The sequence below is a fragment of the Tauraco erythrolophus genome, chromosome 1 (genome assembly GCF_009769465.1).
Source record: "Tauraco erythrolophus isolate bTauEry1 chromosome 1, bTauEry1.pri, whole genome shotgun sequence".
In the NCBI taxonomy this organism is placed as follows: domain Eukaryota; kingdom Metazoa; phylum Chordata; class Aves; order Musophagiformes; family Musophagidae; genus Tauraco; species Tauraco erythrolophus.
In genome coordinates, this window is record NC_141465.1 from 63,599,390 (window position 1) to 63,620,007 (window position 20,618).

Below are 20,618 nucleotides of genomic sequence, written 5' to 3' on the forward strand. Positions count from 1 at the left end.
ACAGGGTAACTTGCCCAAGCTGAGGTTCCCATACAATGCACCGCATGAAAGAGATTCCTAAATAGAGGTCAGGTAGGAAAGCAGCCACTCCAAGCCACCAAGCCCGAACCCAGGGAGGCACGTTTAGTTTCCCCAGCTGCGAGGCAGAACCTTTCTTTTAAGGGGACGGTGCTGTGAAGCCTTTCCTGCAACCACCCCAAAGTGAACACCGAGCAGGCCAGAGGACTGGGCGTGCCGTCAGCGGCCTGAGCCCGCACGCACGGCCGGCTCCCACCGAGGGCCGGCCGGCCCCTCGCTCCGCCGGCGCGGCGCGCCCCGCCTCGGGGCTCCGGCTGAAGGCCGCGCCAGAAGTGACTCGCCGACCGCCCAGCGGCCGGGGCGCAAGAACCAGGAGCCGCTCCCGCCGGGATCAGTGGCCCCCCCAAGAGGAAGGGGCCTCAAGGCCCCGCCCGCCCCATCACCACCCCCCGGCACCGGCGCACCCACCACGCGCTAACGGAACGCGCGCTCCGCGCCGCGCGCCACCCGCGCGCATGCGCCCCCGAGCCCCTCCCTCCCGCGGCGCGCGCCTCCGGCCGGCGCCGGCGCAGTCGGCCCCACCTGCATCGCGGAAGGGCTCCTCCTTCCCAGAACCCCCTGCGCGCTCCTTTCCGGCCTGTGCCCGGGCAGGGTGAGTGGGCGCCCGAGGGGCGCTTTGCTGAATCCGCGTCCATCCGCCTGGCGGACCCCGCGGCCGAGGTGGCCCTGGGCCTGGCCCGGCGCGGAAGGTGGTCCGGAGCGGCGGTCACCGGGTGGTTCCTCTCGGCGGGTCCTTGTTCGGCGGGGCTGGGGCCCATCTACCGGTTGCCCCGGGCCTGCGCTGAGCCGGGCAGGGCGCAGGCCCCAGGAGCGCTGCGGGTGCTCGTGGGGCGGTTACGGGCCGTGCTGGGCCTTGGCGAGGGAGGAGGAAGCTGTAGGCTGCCGTCAGCCCCTGGAAAGAGTCTCTCAGTCCCCGTCTTCCCCTTTTCGGGACGGGCCGAGCTGCCGTCCTGGGTCGCCTTGAAGGATGAAGGAGTTCGGGCATACAGAAGTAGGACGGGGTGCTTTTAGGGGTGCTTGGGGCTGGCCAGGAGCCCCGTCGTCCTGGGAAGTGGCCGAAGATTCTCAGGTGCTTTTCACGCTCCTGTCAGGGAGATGGGAGTAAAGCATTTGTGGTGCTGAAAAGTTGCTGCTTGAAATCGACAACTGGTGCGACCCCGGGGATGAATTAATCTTAAATAAGTTTCTGGATGCGGGAGTTGTGTGGCTTGTAAGGAGCTGGGGATGATGGGAGGACAGGTGACGGGGGGGGGGGGGGGCGGGGAAGCCTGAGGGAAGCTGGGTGTGTGTTTGACACATGCATGGATGCTTTTCAGCGTTGCTCAAATGGCTCCTGCAAAGAAAGGTGGCGAGAAGAAGAAGGGACGCTCTGCCATCAATGAGGTGGTAACTAGGGAATATACCATCAACATTCACAAGCGGATCCATGGCGTGTAAGTTCTTCCTTTTATAAATGAAGTTGGCTGTGTGCAAAGTGGTGTTCGGAAGTGGGTTCTGGGTGTTTTAAATGGCAGAGAACAACAGGCCTGACCGGCACCGTTGCTGACATGATATTTTAGTCCCTTGTGCTAGTTGTGTCCCGAGGAAGCAGCTCCGCACCTTTGCAGTCCTGTACTTGCAGGTGGCTTTCAGGAACAAGCTTGGGTTTTTTTTTGTGATTGTTCCTGGACGTCACTTGAAGTTAGAGCTGTGTACCTCTGTGCACAGGTCATCATTCTTTCCCAACTGAAGTTTAAAATTTAGCCCAACTGTAGTTAGTTGTAGAAATTAAATATTGTTGTAATCAAGTGATTGGCTCCGTGCTTATTGCTAAACTATGAGGTGTAAATTGGGTATGACTTGAGTTAAACAGTGTTAGTTCTGTGTAGGTGAGAGTAACTTTTACCTGGCAAAATGTTGAATCTCATACAACCGTGTAGTAGTAGAGCGCTTGAGAGGACTTGTTGAGAAACTGCATCTCCCTTGGATTCTCTTTGTATGTGTATGGCTACATCATGTGGTAGAAAACTATCTGGATCAAAACAATTGGTGAAATTGCTGAAATGAACGCAGGAGAGAAATGAGGCAGTGGACTGTTACAACACCATGGGTGAGGTGAGGATGGGCGGCAGTGGTACTTTTAAATGGCAATAAGATGTTCTGGCCTTGCCTGTTGGTTGTTTATGACAGTTCAGTCTATTAATGCTGGGGATCCTGCTGTCCGCTTTTCAGTTGGGGTTATCCTCTTTTTCTCTTTAGATGTGAAGCGCTAGGGACGAAATATTTTTTGATTATTGCTTCTTGCTTGCAGTCACTCATCCATCCCCGATTTCTAGCACTAAATATCAACAGCAGTGTGGAAAGAATACCGGGTATAACCCACTGTCAGACCTTAGACCTTACTGACACTGCAGTCGCATGTCGCAGTGTGGGTATAATATAATCATAGAATGGTTAAAGTTGGAAGGGACCTCAAAGATCATCTAGTTTCAACCCCCCTGCCATGGGCAGGGAAACCCTCCATTACACCAGGTTGCCCAAAGCCTCATCCAGCCTGGCCTTGAACACTTCCAGGAATGGGGCATATACAACATCTCTGGGCAACCTGTTCCAGTGCCTCACCACCCTCTGAGTGAAAAATTTCTTCCTTATGTCCAATCTAAATCTGCCCTCTTTCAGTTTAAATCCATTGCCCCTTGTCCTATCACTACACGGCCTTGTAAAAAGCCCCTCTCCAGCTTTCTTGTAGGCCCCCTTTAAGTACTGGAATACGGCAAAGCCCTCGTGCTGCAGCTGTAATTTCCAGTGCAAATGCCCAGTCATGTAGAATCTGCCGATAGTAGGCATGAGACAAACTATATACTTGTAAGAAAACAGTTCTGGTGGTGGTCCAGTCATGATGACACGAAGAAAGTAACCCCCAAATACTGTTTAGCAGAAGCTGTTACGCGGAGTAGCATCAGTTTTGTTCTTCTGCTGTTTATTTCAATATTAAACAGTTCTGTCAAGTTTGTATTAACATTGTATTGCACTGCTTTTTTCATAGGCCTTTCTTTAGAGTATCTGTGAAAGCTCTCATCTCTTCAGTAATATTGCAGGAATTTTTCACATCAACATGCTAGAAATAAAACTTAAGATCCAGCAGACCTTGCAGTTGCAAATTTTTACTGAAACTATTGTACATAACTGTATGTGGTTTCTGTTAGACATAGACATTGAGGTTGGCAACTGTCTACCAGAGTACAGGTCTGGTCATACTACGATGCAGCTATTGAACTGCTGTTGAACACGATCCTTGCCATTGTATGTTTGGAGGACATCAGTGGTCGAGTGCTGCAGCAAGTGTACAACACTGACAGTTTCCTGAAGTTAAAGAAATGGCTCTTGTGTTTGTCCTAGGGGCTTCAAGAAACGAGCACCGCGTGCTCTCAAGGAAATCCGTAAATTTGCGATGAAGGAAATGGGTACTCCTGATGTTCGCATTGACACCAGACTGAACAAAGCGGTCTGGGCAAAAGGAATAAGGTACGATTCTGCAACTTTCTTTATTGGGTGAGGAAGAACCTTGTAACTGTATATGTGGAGGGGTAGAAAAATCTGTGTACTTCTTGCAGTATTTGCATTTTCTTTGCAAGTGCTCCCTTTCTTACAGTGTGCATGCCAAGCTGTAATCGTTGTCACCTGTGTGATCTGGTCAGCTCCCTCAGTGTATTTGTAGCAAAGCTTTGGTAAACTCTGGAATTGAAATAACTTCCTGCTGCCTCTAATAAGAATAAAGCAAAGGGAAGAAGGAATGTGGGTTTGGGGATGGAGGGCAGGGGGAGAGAAAGGATTGGGCTCTTGTAATACTGTAGTACCCCAATCCCTACTGCAGCAGACAGTTTTTAGAGACAGGGCTTTTTAGTGATTCCTGCAGTCCCAGGCTAGGTACCTGGGATTTGTGTAATGTGTCTGAACAGGATTAGGTTTTGAAGTGTGCTGACTTGATAAATGCTACACAAGGAAATAATGAGGTGTGTTTTAAATAGAGCTGTTAATCTTGTCCTGAAAGTACAAATACTAAGTAGTTTACGGGCCAAAAAATTACAGCTTCTGTTAAACTACTGCTACAGAAGCAGCTGATTTGGCATTTGACATGTGTGAAGACGGTCTGAAAGGACTCCTGTGAGGAGTGGGACGTCTTAAACTGTAATAAAAGGTTAACTGGTAGGGATTAATACTGAGTGATGCACTGGATACACATGAACCCTTGTTTTAAACCATATCTTCTAGGAATTAGATTCCTGAGTCTAGTCTATGACATGTTTACAGTCCTTTGTCTGGAGTTGTGTGCTTAGGCCAACCTTTCCTTCAAAAACAGAGTGGGAAGATGGGACTAAGTTACTGGGTCTTCTGGGCATTCTGTCGAGAGGTTCCAGTTCATGTGCAATGAAGAAGTAGCAACTCAGCCAGGTGACAACGTAACTTCAGAGCTTAGCAATGAGGCTACTAACCAAGTCTTCCTTCTGTTGACTGGTAGAAGTGCAGTCTGCGGAGCAAGGAGTCATCCATGTGTCTTTCCAGCATGAGTTTAACTGCAGTTTTCACTAGTTAGCATAGGATAATGTATGCAAAGTAAAATATCTTCCTCTGGAAGGATCAGGAGAGGCTAAAATCACTATGACAGCTACTGTAACAGTCAGTGACCTACTTGAAGTAGTGAAAAATGCTGTTGGCTTGTTTCAAGAAGGGAGGAAATCGAAGCAAGTTCCTGTGTCATAATTTCTGCATCCATCTGATTCACTAAGTATGCTCTGAGAACATACAGCAAGGAGGAAATTCCTTCTCACATTCTGTGGAGCAAAGTACTCCTGAACAGGAGTTTTCCAAAATCCTGTTCATTGCAGTTTACTTGAAAAGTGGTGTGGACAAATAACTTCGTGCCTTCCCTCAGCAGCATATTTTGGGCAATGTTAGGGGAGGATGCTAAGCTGTTACTTGCCTATTACAAACAAAATCATTTAAGTGATTTAGTTGTGGTTCCCTGGGCTTGTTGAGGAAGAAATGTTGATCAGCTTTATGCCCATGGATAAGGTCTTGGTTCAGGTCTAAAGCTCACTAGAATGTCCACATTACCTCTGACCAATGGATTGGGCAGTACTCTGATTCTTGACTGAGCATTGGCTTTCAGAACAGGCTGTTGTTTGTTGCTTTTTTTTCCTCACTGTTTTCTATTCTAGTAAGAAATGCTTGTTAGTAACAGCTGCTTGCTGATGATATTCACACTGTGCTTCATGATCATATTCATAGTATGGGTCCTGAATGAGTAGCGGACCGACGGTGCACTTCTGACTTTATGCTCCCACTGGATTACGGATTCGTCTTATTCAAGACTCAATTAATTCTTACCTGCTCACTTTAACAAAACAAAAAGCTCCTCTAAGGCAAACAGTACAATCTGTTATGGTACAGGATTTCACTCTTGTTATGAGATCGAAACAGAATTGAATCATCGTGACTTTGCACAAATAGAGGGTCGGTACTGGCACCAGTATTGTTCAACATATTCATCAATGACTTGGATGAGGGAATAGAGTGCATGGTCAGCAAGTTTGCTGATGACACTAAACTGGGAGGAGTGGCTGACACACCTGAAGGCTGTGCTGACATTCAGAGAGACCTGGACAGGCTGGAGAGTTGGGCAGGGAGAAATTTAATGAAATACAACAAAGGCAAGTGTAGAGTCTTGCATTTGGGTAAGAACAACCCCATGTACCAGTACAAGTTGGGGACTGAACTGTTGGGGAACAGCACAGGGGAAAGGGACCTGGGGGTCCTGGTGGACAGCAGGATGACCAAGAGCCAGCAATGTGCCCTTGTGGCCAAGAAGGCCAATGGCATCCTGGGCTGTATTAGAAGGGGTGTGGTTAGTAGGTCGAGAGAGGTTCTCCTCCCCCTCTACTCTGCCCTGGTGAGGCCGCATCTGGAATATTGTGTCCAGTTCTGGGCCCCTCAGTTCAAGAAGGACAAGGAACTGCTTGAGAGAGTCCAGCGCAGGGCCACAAAGATGATTAAGGGAGTGGAGCATCTCCCTTATGAGGAAAGGCTGAGGGAGCTGGTCTCTTTAGCTTGGAGGAGACTGAGGGGGGACCTTATTAATGTTTATAAATATGTAAAGGGTGACTGTCATGAGGATGGAGCCAGGCTCTTCTGAGTGGCATCCAATGATAGGACAAGGGGAAACGGATATAAGCTGGAACATAGGAGGTTCCACTTAAACATGAGGAAGAACTTCTTCCTAGTAAGGGTAACAGAACACTGGAACAGGCTGCGCAGAGAGGTTGTGGAGTCTCCTTCTCTGGAGATGTTCAAAACACGTCTGGATGCGTTCTTGTGTGATCTGATCTAGGTGGTCCTGCTCCGGCAGGGGGATTGGACTAGATGATCCTTTGAGGTCCCTTCCAATCCCTAACATTCTGTGATTCTGTAAAATAGGCAAAGCTTAAGAATTTGAGGAGGGGTAGTAATCATGGAGCAAAGAACTTTCATTTTCTCTTCTATGAATTAGCAGGTTTCAATACATGTTTTACTGAAAATTAATCTGTCCTCTTCATTTTAGGAATGTTCCTTACCGTATCCGTGTGCGTTTGTCCAGAAAGCGCAATGAGGATGAAGATTCACCAAACAAGCTATACACACTGGTTACCTATGTACCAGTCACAACATTCAAAGGTGAGGTTGCATGCCGTCTCTTAATCCTCTGTGCCATGTTTTTCTGAATAAGTAGCAAAGTGAGACAGCTCCTGCAGTGCAAAACTCAGAGGAAAAGTGTGCTGAAGGGGTCAAACTGCTGGCCTGAACTAGCTCTGCTGTAGAGAACAGGGATGCTACCTTGCCTGATCAGCATTAAAAAGTAAACAGAGAATTTAGTGAAATAATAATGTAAATGTTGAGAGAACAAAAAACACTGGCCATAGTTGTTGGGGTAGTTTTAAGGCTTGTTTTCCCATATAAAGTACAATCTCTGAGGTCAAAAGCTCAAGCAGGTTGAGCCTTTTCTGCTCGTCATCTGAGAAGTATCATATTTGCAGAATTGATTTAATGTGCAGTTTTTTGTTTTAACATTTGGTGAAATACTTGCTTACATAGTTTGCTCTTCCAGATGTAGATCAGCAAACTAGCTTTGAAACTAGGTGCACTTTCTTGTGAAGACCTGTGTATACATAAAGGGAATTGTCCTAGTCATATATGGTGATATAGTTTCTTGTTTTGCAGGTCTACAGACAGTCAATGTGGATGAAAATTAAATGGATTTTCATACAATAAAAGGATAAAAAGAAAGTTTAATCCCAAGTTGTGTTTATTTTATTGTCCAGTCTCTTCAAGCTCTCATCCATGAAGTGTTGAGTTGAACAGGTGACAAGCTGTTAAAGTATCTTGCTTTCCTTGGGCTTGAACATATTGGTGTAATTTTCTTAGTTAAAGATACTGTAGACTTCTGTTAGATATGAAAGGAAAAAGGAGGAGATGCAGATGCAAACATCACTATTCCCATAGGAACACTAGGACTTTGCCATCCATGTAAAGAGCCATTACACAGGTATTTTAAGTTAAGGCCAAGTTTGTTTAAAAAAAAAAACCAAGAAAAACCACAAACAAACTCCAAACTGCAAAACAGTTAGATCAATACTTCATATATGTAATCTCTTGTGGATAAAGTAAAGTAAACTCCATGTATTTGGTCCCTGACAGTCTCCTCGGCAGAATCAGTAGGCTTCTCCCAAGCAGGTCGGTGCGCTACACTGGAACACGGGCTTCTCACTAGCGACTGAATTTTAAGTGCACTAGCTCAGGTAATTTGTTCAATGAAGTAGGGACTAAAGGTACTTACCTTCCATAAATCAATAAATACTGTCAAATATAAGCCTAGTATAAAAAGGGTTTATTGAAAAGTGCATGTTTTCACAGACCAACGTCAGAAGCACAGTCCATGTACGCTTAGCATTTCAGCAAGACATATAAACTGGAATACAATCAAATATATTAAAATAGTTTCAATTACCAGCATTGAAACAGTTTTCAGTATTAGTGCAAAAAAGGCAACCCAAGCAAACTGCGGACAGTAGCTGAGAAGTGTTTTCCCCTGTTCAAAAAAAAAAAAGACAACTGGAGCCAGCCTCTGCTCTCCCAGCACGGAAGAGGGCTGCACTGTCTTCACGCTGTAGACAGATGTTTCCTTTTACATTCAAAACAAGAACATAATAAATCAATGGCACAAAACAAACCTACACACCCTTTAGCTTTTAAAGCTCTTAAACTGAAAACCACAGACCAACAGATTGTTTCTCAGAAGTCCAGTCACGGCTAACCGAAAGCCTTTTACAGTATGTGCTTTGGCATCACACAGAATCACAGAATGTTAGGGATTGGAAGGGACCTCAAAGGATCATCTAGTCCAATCCCCTGCTGGAGAGCAGGACCACCTAGATCAGATTACACAAGAACGCGTCCAGGTGGGTTTTGAACATCTCCAGAGAAGGAGACTCCACAACCTCTCTGCGCAGCCTGTTCCAGTGTTCTGTTACCCTTACTGGGAAGAAGTTCTTCCTCATGTTTAAGTGGAACCTCCTATGTTCCAGCTTATATCCATTTCCCCTTGTCCTATGATTGGATGCCACTGAGAAGAGCCTGGCTCCATCCTCATGACAGTCACCCTTTACATATTTATAAACATTAATGAGGTCCCCCCTCAGTCTCCTCCAAGCTAAAGAGACCAGTTCCCTCAGCCTTTCCTTATAAGGGAGATGCTCCACTCATTTCATTTGTGACAGGTTTGTTGCTACTGTGCGTTCAGTTTTGTATGTTCACCCCGTGACTGGCAGTTCATGCCATTTGTTTTGAGACTATATTGACTCAGTTTTGCGTTCTCAAGTTTCGGCTTCAGTTCTAAGGGTCTTTCAAAGAAGTTAACCAACGACTGTTCAGTCAGAAGGGATGCTAAAATATGTTCAAAAGAGACAGTCCAGTCCCCTTCAGTCACAGGTGAAGGCTGAGAGTCTTTGTGAGGGGTCTTCACAGTGTCAGTAAACACAGCATCCTGCTCCGAAGCAGAGGCCTCGGGCTGCAAGTCCTCAGTGATCTCGTCTGATCCGCTCCCCAGGCTGATGCTTCTTTGTCCTACTTCTCCAATCTGAAGTAACAGCGTGGTCACAGTGGCAATGGCTTGGTACAAATCATTCTCCTCTGGATCTTCGTGAAACATGCTGTACAAGGTTTTGCAGAACTGAATGAACTCCCTCTGTAGAGGATGAAAAACCAAAAATCAAACTAGTGAACAGCCACGCTGTGGGTAACTGTAGGCGTCAGGCGAGGGCACAGCACCGCAATGGAAGGCAGAACGCTCTGTACGTTTATATCTTCATCTATAACTAGTGCCTGCTTTTAAAAAAATGCTAGCAAAGGGATTTCAGCCCCCACTGGTGCTAGGAAACCTTGGTGCTGCAAATCAAAAAGCGAATGGCAGAAAAGTAGTTTGCTGCTTGATGAAGGCTATTAGGACCTTCCAGATGACCAAAAGGCAAGTGAGATGCAGGCAAGAGATACAATCCGTGACTAGTGGGAAACTGATGGCTGTCACACAGACTGAGTTAACAACACAACAGCCATCAGCCATCCACAGGCCTGCAAGCAACTTCCCTTTTGCTGTTTCTTTCCCATGTTCTCCCAGCTGTTCCTCTTCTACTAATAAAATTTAGACTTCGTCCCTTTCTCTCCTTTTTTACCCTTGCTCACTCATCACAGATGCTTATCACGCTTGAGAGGATGTTTCCATGTCCTATTACAAAATTTGTGAGCCCTCAAGTTTCGTACAGTCCTAGTATGGCTAATTCAGGGTGGAAAGGACTGCAGGATGTTCAGTCAAGTGACGCCTTTATAAGGGATTACGTGGCCCTGCTGAGCTAACAGGTTAGGTACATGCCACGCATTGAAAACTTTATTTAACAACACCAGCACAGAAGGGACTCCGGGTGTAGACCCATCTTTCTTCACGTGTCCGCACATTTGCTCTACTAATGCAGGACTTTTTTCCCTCCAGTAGATTTCCTTACGCCAACACCACACACAAGGCTCTACTGGCATCAGGGAGGAGATGGCAAGATGGTGAGAGCCTTCAACTGTCATGCAGTTCTAGTCAGTGTTTAGCTAAGGCAGGGTAAGTCCCAGTTGGTGATGGACTAAGAAAGAAGTTACCAGTTTGGTGGAGAGGAGGTCAGGGAAGACAGGATAGCAATATGCATTCTCGGGAATTCTTTGGGCTTAGGAGGAGGACTTTTTCCAGCCTGCATGAGCCTGTCTTCCAGTCTGTTATGCTGCAGGTGACAGTGAGTCTGAAATTCTTTCTATTCTCCGGCAAGTCTGAGGATTGGGAGCTGCTAGAAAGGTAGCTGAGAGTTTTTAAACACCTGCTTCCTGGATCACAGGAGCCCAATCCTTGATACCTAAAGGACTGAATCTAAGCTCAGGCTGAAGTTACACTTTATCAGAAAGAGCTGAACTGTTGTATTCAGTCATTTCATTTTCGAGTACTCTCCACTTCCTTGAAAACAGACTGCAGCCTCTGATGTACGTACCTGGCTCATTTTTGGCAATTCTTTTTCAATTTTAGTATCCTTTTCTTTGGCTAGATCCTTCAGCATCTGTTTCAACTGCTTCTGGTAATCTACTGCATCACCTTTTTTGGAGCAGAAACAAAAAGAATTGGTTTTCAAGTCATTGGAGTAAACTGACATTTCAAAATAAACGTCAGAGAAATAAGAGTAGGGTTAACAAATGCAAAGTTGGTTATCTCATATGCACACTCACTAGAGAACCATTTTGGACATACCATTTGATTTTCCAATGACTAGTGGTCTTGAAGTCGACAGCAAAGGATTCTTTAATGGTGACTGGCTGTCTCGTTCATTTTCCGTGAGAGCTATCAAAACCAAAAGTGACAAATGTAATGCTTAATCCTTCAAATGCTACATAATGGTTATTTATGCTTTTGAATTTTACGTATTTGAGGAAAGCAAAATAATTGGGCAAAGATGTTTTTAAATAGTACTTCATTAAATCATACTATAAAATTACGTTAATGTAAGTAAGACTGGTGCTGCAGTGAGAGAGTCGGGAGTTTGCTGAGAATGGCACATTTAATTAAAAACTTTGCACAGAGAAACTACCACAAAGTTTTGTCACCTGATCGAAACCAGATCAAGATGTGATAAGGAGATTTCTACTTTACACAGAGTACGAGCCATCCAAAAATGTTATTTCAGTTCATATTTTGTCTAGAAGTAACCATATGATTGGCTGCAAAAGATCTCTGACTGCAGCAGCTGTGAGCCTTGACGTTGTATATCTATAAATTTCGTCCAAAAAGGTTTTGACAGGAGTAATTTTTAAAACACGTTGAGCATAACTACAAATGCACATCGTATATGCTCCCAGCTGAAGGAAGCAAGATAGGGTTCTTCATTAAGCAGCCTTTTCCCAAAAGCTTTAAGCAAGAGATTTTTGGGGAAACTGAGGTATTCATTCCCGTTTAGATTTCTTACCTGGTGGGATATGCAGCTTATATAGTAACTTTATTTTTTCATTCATTTCTCCGTTATACATAACATCTGCAAAGAAAAAAAAAAAAACAAGAAGGAAGTGGACCAGAGCGTTTACTTCAACGGTTTAAAATAAATCAGGCATCTCTCCACGCACAAAAGATAATTGTTTTCATGGACAATACATGAAAACATATGGCCAGTATATTACATGGAAATATTTTAAGCTGTGCCTGTCAACGAGGAACAGCAGGTGAGAGCCATCTGGTTTGGTCTTTGTTCTTGTAAAAGAGACTGGGAGTACCTAACCCTATGGAGCTTCAGCATCATTTAAAAATATCAAGGAGGATGGCAGGGAATCTAGCAAAGGCTGTTTGCTGCCACAGATTAACAGGAACGTGAGACAGAAAACCCCCTTTGGGACCATTATAGTCTTTATGTCTCTCCCCTTCAGCCTTTACTGCTGTTCTGTAGAATAAGCCCAAAGAAGATAACTATTTCACATCATATAATTCATATTTTCAATGACCAGTAAAAATGAGATTCTAAACTTTCAAATGCACTGAAATACTGTGAAGAATTTTTTTTTTTTAATTTAAAGTTGTATCCCTTTAAGGATCAAAAATCAAATAACAACATAATACAGGGTGCCTTGGTTCACATCGGAAAATTCTAAAAAGCTTAAGTGGCAAGAATATGGATTTACTGATTTTTACTGAAGCTTTGAATGTTGATTCAGTTTTCTTCACATGGGGTTGGGCAACAGTTGAGATGTGGCGCTTTCTTATTCAGCCAGATTTTGGGATGGGCAGCTTCATCTCATTAGAACAACTGGTGGCCTCAAGCCCAACCCTAGCACAGCTCTCAGTCCCTGCTGGCCAGATATTTTTTTTTGTTCTGCTTATTGTCAACATATAAGGCAAGCAGCAGGCAGTTGTGTAAGATTACGTCTTCACGAAGCAGTTACAAAGAAGCATACTGAGATTTCAAAGCTGTACTGAGAGCAACAATCCAGTAGAGAGGATTTCCAAGCTTTCCATGCAAACTCAAGTATAATTTTAATTCACATACAATATTTTCAACAAAATTACTATTGTCTGAGAAGCCAAATATTTTAATACAATATTCAATCATGTCCTTATGCTGTCTTGTAAATCTAATTGACTTCAGGTGTTTGCAACACAAAAAAAAATCAGAGAAGATCACTGGTTAGGCTAACTACAAGCTCAAGAAAACCATCTGTCCACATCCTCCCCTGCCAGTTGTATGGCATTTTAACATCCATGTCTCACCCGTGTGCCACCCCCCTCTGCTCTGCCCACCTTTCACCCCGCAGGGAAGCTGATACCTAAGCAGCTGGCGAGCCCCTTGAATTCGATCAGCTGGTCCATGTTCTCATCCAGGAGCCGGAAGGTCCTTTGGGCAAGGACGTCGGTGTGCTCCCCGCAGGTCCAGGGTGAGACCAGCCTGTACAGGTTAGTGAACTGCTGGGCATCGATGCGGTACTGCTCGGCGTACGGTCTGCTGGGGTCGTGTCGCTCCACCACCGGACTCGTCATTTCCCAGTAACACCTTATTAAATGTTCCCTCTAGGAGAAATCAGAGGCGGAAGAGAAGGGGAATGTGGTGTGCGGTACGGGAGAGAGCACAACCGGCAGAAAAAGGCATTCGCATCAAAGTATGCTGGAAATGCTCAAAGTTCTCTTTCACAAGGTCTTATAACGATACCAAGAGCATTACTGTGAGAAAAAGCAAAGCATGAATCTTTGATTAGAGCAGCCAAGAGCTCTCCTGATTTCCAATGGACAGTTAATAAATTTGAAGGGAGACTGGGTGGGCAGATTCTTGGAAGAAATTCACTGCAGGATACTGAAACTTTCTTTGACCCATCTGGCCCGAGATGTCTCTAACCAGCTAAAGGTACAGAGGGTCAGAGAAAATCCAGGGTAAGCATTACACGGGCTTGACCTGCTCATTTATTGTCTCTCAGACCTCTCCATTTGGATAGTGTACCTATTAGTCTTCCCTTAAAGACAGGCTGATGCAAAACATGAGTCCTAAAAAACCAAGCTGTACCAAGGGAGCTAACAAAAAGAAACTACCATCAAGAAATGAAATGAGGAAAGGGGAGGAGTGCAAGCCAGTTGAAGCTCAAAAACAAGAGCAGCAAGGAGCAGGAGGGAAGCACTGAAGAGCAAGCCCCAGCAGCATCGTCTTAAAACCACTAATGGAAGGAGGATACAGCTGCTCTTAGCCACAAAGCTACATAACGCTAAGAACACACCACAGTCATATTCTCAGTACTCAGTATTTATGGCCATGAACAGTACACAAAAGAAATGGTCCATTAAGGGTGATAATTACATGCTTGGACCTCTAAATCAAGTATATTTGTATAGGCTTAGATGTCCCTGTCTACAAATAACTTTTATAACAGTTCTATCAAACATCAGCTTGACAGAAAGAAACTGAGGTAGAAAATGCTTTTAGTTGTAAAAAAGCTGGAACTGGGTGCCCAGAGAGGTGGTGGATGTCCCATCCCTGGAAACATTCAAGGTCAGGTTGGACAGGGTTCTAAGCCACCTGATCTAGTTGAAGAAGTCCCTGCTTATTGCATGGGGCTTGGACTAGTTGACCTTTAAAGGTCCCTTCCAACCCAAACTATTCTATGATTCTGTGAAAAAAAAAATAAAACTGTTTAAAAATTGGGAACAAATAGCAAGGATACAAGTGCATGGGGATTTTTTTCCCCCATGGAAAACAGAGTCTACCTTTAAAGATCATTAAGTGAGCAGGACTTAAAAGTACTGCAGAGCTTCCAGTGAGCAGAGCTACATATTATTTCATTTATTCTGCATGTGAAAATTAACCAGAACCTGATTTCTCATGGACCATTTGCAAGCAGCAAGTCAGAAAGGAAACTCTGAAGCAATTCTCCTTTGAAGGATTAGTACATTACTATTCCTCTTTCGCAACTGGGCAACCACAGAAAGGACAGAATGACAAGGTGCCATTGGAATTGTACCGCCCAGGCAGAGGACAGGAGGTCCAAGGTGGCTCTGCAAAGCGACGGCTGGAAGTTATGTCCAGAAGCCTCAAAGAGGTGCACCCCCTACTTTGCAGGGAGACCAACCTTGAACAAGTCATACAATTCCTCTAAATCTTCAGGAAGAATCGAAACGTCTGGGATGACCACTCGGAGCTTAAAAAGAAATTAAAAACATGTTAGTGACAATCTTTTCTCTCATCATCACTGACACAGGCAGGCCCACGAGTCCTGCAGGGACTATATTTATGTGGTACGGCTGAAAACCGCAGTACTGAAAAATCTTTGCAATTTTTCCCCCTTCTTTAGATTCACTGGTTGGACAGATCCATGAAAAGAGAATTCCCTGAAGGGCTATTAGAAACAAAGACAGGAAGTCGCTAAGCTACAGGTCACAGGAGGCCAGGGAAGCATCGCATCACGCTCGCTTTCTTCTTATACTCTTCCCCGGGCATCTACCTAGGGCCATGGTCAGGGACAAGGCGCTGGGATGAATGGTTCTGCAGTTGTTCTTAACGTTAAAGCCACCCTAGAAAATAATGCACGTGGCCGCAAAAGAACCAAACCCATTAGCATCCCAGGAAAGAGCTTTTTCCAGAGTCAGTAATGATCCTTTTTTCGAGATCTGGTGGTGCCTTTTATAAAACAAAAGCCGTCTGCCTCTAGAGAGGAAATGTTTAGCTATCTCTGTCAAAACAATATTCTACTCACCACATTTTGCTTGGTTGTATCTTCGTGGCTTTGCAGGACACGGATTCGGTGTTTGTAGCGCATGTGCTCTATCTGCGCCACAGAGTGGTCTCCAAATTTCTACAAGAAAGGAACATAAGTTTATTATTTTTATAGTACTTTATGATGTTTGTATTTCTCATTTACTGGAAATACAACTTCTAAAGTATTGTGAGTCTTTGAAGAAAGAGCGTACCCAGTCTCTAATTGATCTGTCAGGGCAGGCATTTATACTACACCTAGCATTGCGCATTTGAGCACTTGCTTAAGGAATCCGTAAAAATATTATTCACTTTCAAAACATCCATGTTCAATTTAACCTTTTTCTTTTCAAAAATTGTAACTTAACTGATCAGTAGACGCAGAGCTGTATTTTACCTCATAGGAGTCATGAATCAGGTTAGCTATTTCTGTCACTGGAGAGGGTTCTTGGTCGTCACTGAAGAACGCGTGGTGATTACCAATAGGTGGCAGAGGGCTTTCCTCGTTTTTGACATGCTCTAAAAACCTGAAGGGAAGAAATAATAAGCAACACAGATTATTCTGCACTGTGCTCTTCTAATATAAATAAGCAACAGGTCTTATGGCTCAGACTTAGAAATAAACTGGGTTTTGAGCTGCTAGGCTTTTTAAAAATGCTTTCATGATTACTCATCTGAGGGATGGCAAGCCAGCCAAATGACTAAATGCTGCTCAAGCTTCAGTCTCCTTGAAGTCTGAAGCAGGAAGCCCATCACTCTAGGGAAGGCACGAAGAGCAGCAGTAAATATTGCACATTGACGCAGTCGATGCATGTCTCGGCACTGCCAGGAAATTTCACAGGACATCTACTCGTCTGACGTACAAAGCCCATTGTTTAAGGCGGACACTACGAAAGCAGCAGCAAGGTAACACGGAGGGTCCCGCTGGTGCCTACAGAGCACTGTCGATACCACGACAGCACCGAAATGCCTCTGTTTTTCAGCAGAACGGTCTGCAATGGAAGAGCACTCCTGTGTGGCCACACCTGCTCAGGATCATCAGGGCCTGCCCATCGTCCTTGCTGTTACACAGATCCACGGCGTTGGCTTCCAGTATTGCCAAGCCCAGCTGGAAAATGGCTTTGATCCCATCATAGAAGAAGCAGTCCACAACATTCACAGCACTTTCCAGGGGCATGATGCTAAGGAAAAGGGTAAGGAACCACGAAAGAGAGATGGAAGCTAAGGTTGTCAGATCCTTCATATGTTCAGCCAGCTCTGGAAGTTGCTCTTTTATAAGCTCTTCAAACACCGACTGGTCTACCTGAGCACCTGCAAGTCACAAAGAAACAGTATTAGTCAGGACTGACATAGGAAGAAATACTCTTTAAAGCTAATGATTGCTGTCAACTATGAACTGCAAGACTCTCTGAAAATTTAAACTGACAAGATACGCACACATCTACAATGAAAAATCCCATTATCCTCCTGCTGTGATCTCAGCCCCAACCCTCATGTCCATAATCCTTACTGTACAACTTTCTGCAAAAAGACCATGTTGATTCTCCTACGTGCCTTTAGGGTGCAATGAAGTAGTAATAGCAGCAGCTGTTGGTTTTGGCTGAAAGAACACATAATAATTAAGTGCTAGTGAAAGCAATCTCAAAGCATTTCACTCTTCGACTTGAGATTTATGCAATGAAAATAAGACAGTACACATTCCAGCATATGCACTCAAGCAAGCAGGCAGTAGAGCTTTCACTCTAGGTAAGAAAATATGATGGAAATACAGATATGGCTACACACACTAAGCAGGAAGAAAAATATTTACACATAAATATATGCACATATATAAATATATACTTACATACATATATATATATTTTAAGAACAAAAGATTTCTGCAATGCCCAGATACCTAACTGTCCAAACCAATCTTTTCAAAAGCAACAGATTTGGGCTCTGTTTCTTCTGTTTTAGCTACTAGTTCAGTCCTGCTTCATCAGCAGCTGTTGTAGAATCAATATAGTTTCATATTGTTGAAGTGACCTGTGTCTACAAACTAGATCTGCCATGTCAGGAGCTTTAGCCAAAGACACTACAAGTTAAAAATGTTCCTGAATATAAAATTCAGTTAGCTTTTCAATTATTTTTTCTTTCCTTTCAAGTTATTTCATTTCTTTCTCATAGCCCCTAGTCTGCTAATATTAGAAGACAATTTCAATTGCTATGAAATTCCTAAGACATATATCCCCTTAGCACTCAATACTTCTGTTGTCCAAAAGCAGAAAATAACCTGGACAATTTGTGGCAGAGAGCCAGCATCTTTTGGCTTTGCATCCAAATCATAAAAAAACAGATACAACATTTTGCTGTCTTTAGAACTTTTCACATCAAGTCACAAACAGCTTCTGCTGGTGGCTGAACAAACATTATAGCACCACAAATCAAAAAGAAATGCCCAAGGAAATGTGAAAAGCTTTTGAGAAACACATCAAGCATGGTGCTTTGCTTTGAAGAGATAGCCTTCTCACGTCAGATGGTCATAAATAAGAAGGGTAAACAAAACAGAGGAGAAAATGGACTGGGGTTACTCAACAGAGGGCAGTTTTTTGTTTGTTTTTTTTTTTTTTAACAAGCTTAATACAAACAATTTAATAGCCATAGCTAACATAGACCAAAAAAACAGAGCCAGTTTCAGGGGTATTTGAAGGAAGCCAGCGACAGATAGGCAGACACATATAAAAAGATCAGTCCAGGCTCAGAGGCAGCACGAGAGAGACCAGCGAAGGCAAAGGTTTAAAAGGAATGTGCAATGCTGCCCAGATCTTTTGCAGAAGATCATATTATACTTAAGTGTTGACACTCTAGATGAAAGTCAAATAGGTATATTCAAAGTGACTTTTATGCTCACCTTTTCATTAGGCTCCCAGAAACCATGACATCTGAGCAACTGAACCTCTAATGTATTACAGCATGAAACCATAATGAGGTAGGAAAATACCAGAGTATCCGTTTTAAAAAATGATGACCCAAGACACAAACTAAATGACATCTCCAGGACTGAAAAGGCAAATCAGAGAAACGAAGCAAGGTTTTCACTGTTTCGACAATTTTAACAGCAAGATGACGACAGTCTTAACAGCCAAAGTAGGTTCAGATGGCCTGCTGGTTTATGGAGAGGATGAAAAAGTCATGGTAACATGAGAATAGGATATGCATGACTCTTGTCTCCTGTGGGAAAGGACCCCACACTGCTGGAGGTTAATGGTGGAGCAGAGATGCATCTGCAGTCCACAGAGAACCTCACGCTGGAGCAGGTGGCTGCACCCTAAGAAGCCGTGACTCCATGGGAAAAGCCCGCGCTGGAGCAGTCTGATGGGTAAGAATTGCATCCTGCAGGAAGGACTCAGATCAGAAAAGTTTATGGAGAACCATCTCCTGTGGGAAGGGACCCCACGCTGGAGCAGGGGAAGAGTGTGAAGAGTCCTGCCCCTGAAGGAGAAGGAGCGGCAAAACCAGCATGTGACAAACTGACTGGCAATCCCCCCCCATTCCCCATCCCCCTGCATCGCTGTGGAGGAGGAGGTAGAGCCATGAAGACAGGAGGGGTGGAGGGAAGCTGTTTATAAGATCTGGCTTCGTTTCTTATTATCCTCTCTGACCTGATTGGTAACGAATTAAATTGATTTGTCCCCAAGCCGAGTCTGTTTTACCCAGGGCCATGACTGGTGGGTGATCCCTCCTCCTGTCCTTGTCTCAACCCTCAGGCCTTTTATTACATTTTTCACCTCTCCACCCCACCAAGGGGAAGGAGTGAGCAAGTGGCTGCGTGGTGCTTAGTTGCCAACTGGGCTAAACTGCGACAAAAGCAAAAATTATAAATAAATAAATAAATAAAAGATTCTGAATGTCATGAAGACAAGGCCCAAGAAAAGATGGAGCTAAGAAGGCAACGTCATTAATTCAGTAGCTGTTTTGACTGCAGAGATTACTGGCTGACACTGAAAAGGAAAAGCACAGTGACAGGTACCAAGGTCAGAGATGACCAAAGTTACAGAGAGATCAAAATTTGGACAGCAGTGTTGGCAGTGCAGACAAAGAGGAAAAGTTGGGTCTTGGAAGCGTTATGCAGGAAGAAACAATACAAAGTTTAGACAAGGGCTGGTTGCAAATCAAAAAAGAAGGTCGACTGAAACGTGAGGCCAAGAACACTAACTCAAGCAACAGGAACCAGAGGAGGGGAGGGTGGAGAGGATCGGTAGCACTGATTTGGGCATGCTAAGGTCTAGGGTAAATCAAAGCTGCAGAAGTAACTGCTCAATGAGGCAACCACGCTGCAAAACTATACTGCTGCCATTCGACTTAGGGGGAGCAGGGGAACTTCTGTGCTGAAGCCCCTGGTTCTTTGCACTGCAGTGAGCCACAGCAGTACCTCTCTACAGTCACAGTACTCTCTACTTTGGGTACAGAGGTCAGGAAAACAGAGAGACAGGACAACTAAGACTATAAGCACTCAAACAATGTAGGCTGTAGCCATGGCAAGTGACAGGCAAGATACAAACCCCAAATTAAGTACAACTCAGGGCAGTGATATGGCTGGCCACATGGGACCACTCATGTTTATTTGGATGTGAAGAATGCTATTTATGGGCAATAACCCAGTAAGCACCAAAGTCATCACTAACTCAAGGCAAGGCCTAGGCTGATAATATCTAGAAATGCACAAGGACAAATAAAGCTGTGATCCTTTCTTAATCGAGGAAGGAGACAGACAAACGTGGGAGTAAGTCACTGAGACGGCAGTTTAAAGTCATGTTTCGAGACAAGAACCAAAGTTCTGACAAGTGGGACAGTTACAGTGCCCAGTCGACTAACTGAAAATACCACTGGCATTCAAAGCACCACAGAACATCCTAAGCATCCAGCTAACTTTGAAATAAATCTGCATTCACTTACTTTACCTGCCAGTTCAGTGACAAGACAATAACTGCAGCAGCATAGTGTCAGGAGGGAGGTAAGACAATCTCATCCTCCAAGTAAAAGATTGGAAATCTTCTCAGACATCTCCTCCTGGTCCCCAGGCAGTACAGGAGTGCCCGCACCATTTCGAGCTCCCAGAACCACTACCATCATGGATTTCCTCCTACTCCCTCCTCCTCACAAGTAACCCTGATTCCTCTCTTTGCTACAGCAATGGTGTAGTGGCAGACACCATAGCTGAAGAGTAAGGTTAGCACTAAAGAGAGAAAA

At 44.4% G+C, this 20,618-nt stretch overlaps 2 protein-coding genes across 3 annotated transcripts in view; one reads left to right on the plus strand and one right to left on the minus strand.

Annotated features, from left to right (window-relative positions):
• The first annotated feature begins 635 nt into the window (after window positions 1–635).
• Window positions 636–7,383, plus strand: RPL31 (ribosomal protein L31). Of its 2 annotated transcripts, none has more exons than XM_086610090.1 (5): window positions 636–670; window positions 1,395–1,511; window positions 3,457–3,582; window positions 6,656–6,768; window positions 7,312–7,383. In XM_086610090.1, exons 2-5 carry the CDS (start codon window positions 1,405–1,407, stop codon window positions 7,341–7,343), a joined length of 378 nt encoding a protein of 125 aa, XP_086466216.1. In that variant the 5' UTR covers window positions 636–670; window positions 1,395–1,404; the 3' UTR covers window positions 7,344–7,383. The 2 variants fall into 2 exon arrangements, with proteins under 2 accessions (XP_086466216.1, XP_086466220.1); XM_086610094.1 differs by lacking the exon at window positions 636–670 and adding an exon at window positions 957–979.
• A 1,468-nt stretch (window positions 7,384–8,851) lies between these two features.
• TBC1D8 (TBC1 domain family member 8) overlaps window positions 8,852–20,618 on the minus strand; it is a 51,327-nt gene continuing 39,560 nt past the window's right edge. The window contains exons 12-20 of the mRNA XM_086610104.1: window positions 16,412–16,697; window positions 15,784–15,913; window positions 15,388–15,486; window positions 14,764–14,832; window positions 12,979–13,219; window positions 11,634–11,699; window positions 10,922–11,011; window positions 10,668–10,768; window positions 8,852–9,334 (exon numbers count right to left, since the gene is read on the minus strand). Coding sequence (XP_086466230.1) covers window positions 8,876–9,334; window positions 10,668–10,768; window positions 10,922–11,011; window positions 11,634–11,699; window positions 12,979–13,219; window positions 14,764–14,832; window positions 15,388–15,486; window positions 15,784–15,913; window positions 16,412–16,697 — 1,541 coding nt within the window. The 3' untranslated portion in view covers window positions 8,852–8,875. The remainder of the gene's footprint in view (window positions 9,335–10,667; window positions 10,769–10,921; window positions 11,012–11,633; window positions 11,700–12,978; window positions 13,220–14,763; window positions 14,833–15,387; window positions 15,487–15,783; window positions 15,914–16,411; window positions 16,698–20,618) is intronic.

Bases quoted from the DNA above. Each gene is read 5' to 3' on its own strand.
- RPL31 (XM_086610090.1), top strand. From the start codon at position 1,405: ATGGCTCCTGCAAAGAAAGGTGGCGAGAAGAAGAAGGGACGCTCTGCC. The intron at 3,583-6,655 runs GTACGATTCTGC...TCTTCATTTTAG, and splicing joins GTCTGGGCAAAAGGAATAAG to GAATGTTCCTTACCGTATCC. The intron at 6,769-7,311 runs GTGAGGTTGCAT...CTTGTTTTGCAG, and splicing joins ACCAGTCACAACATTCAAAG to GTCTACAGACAGTCAATGTG.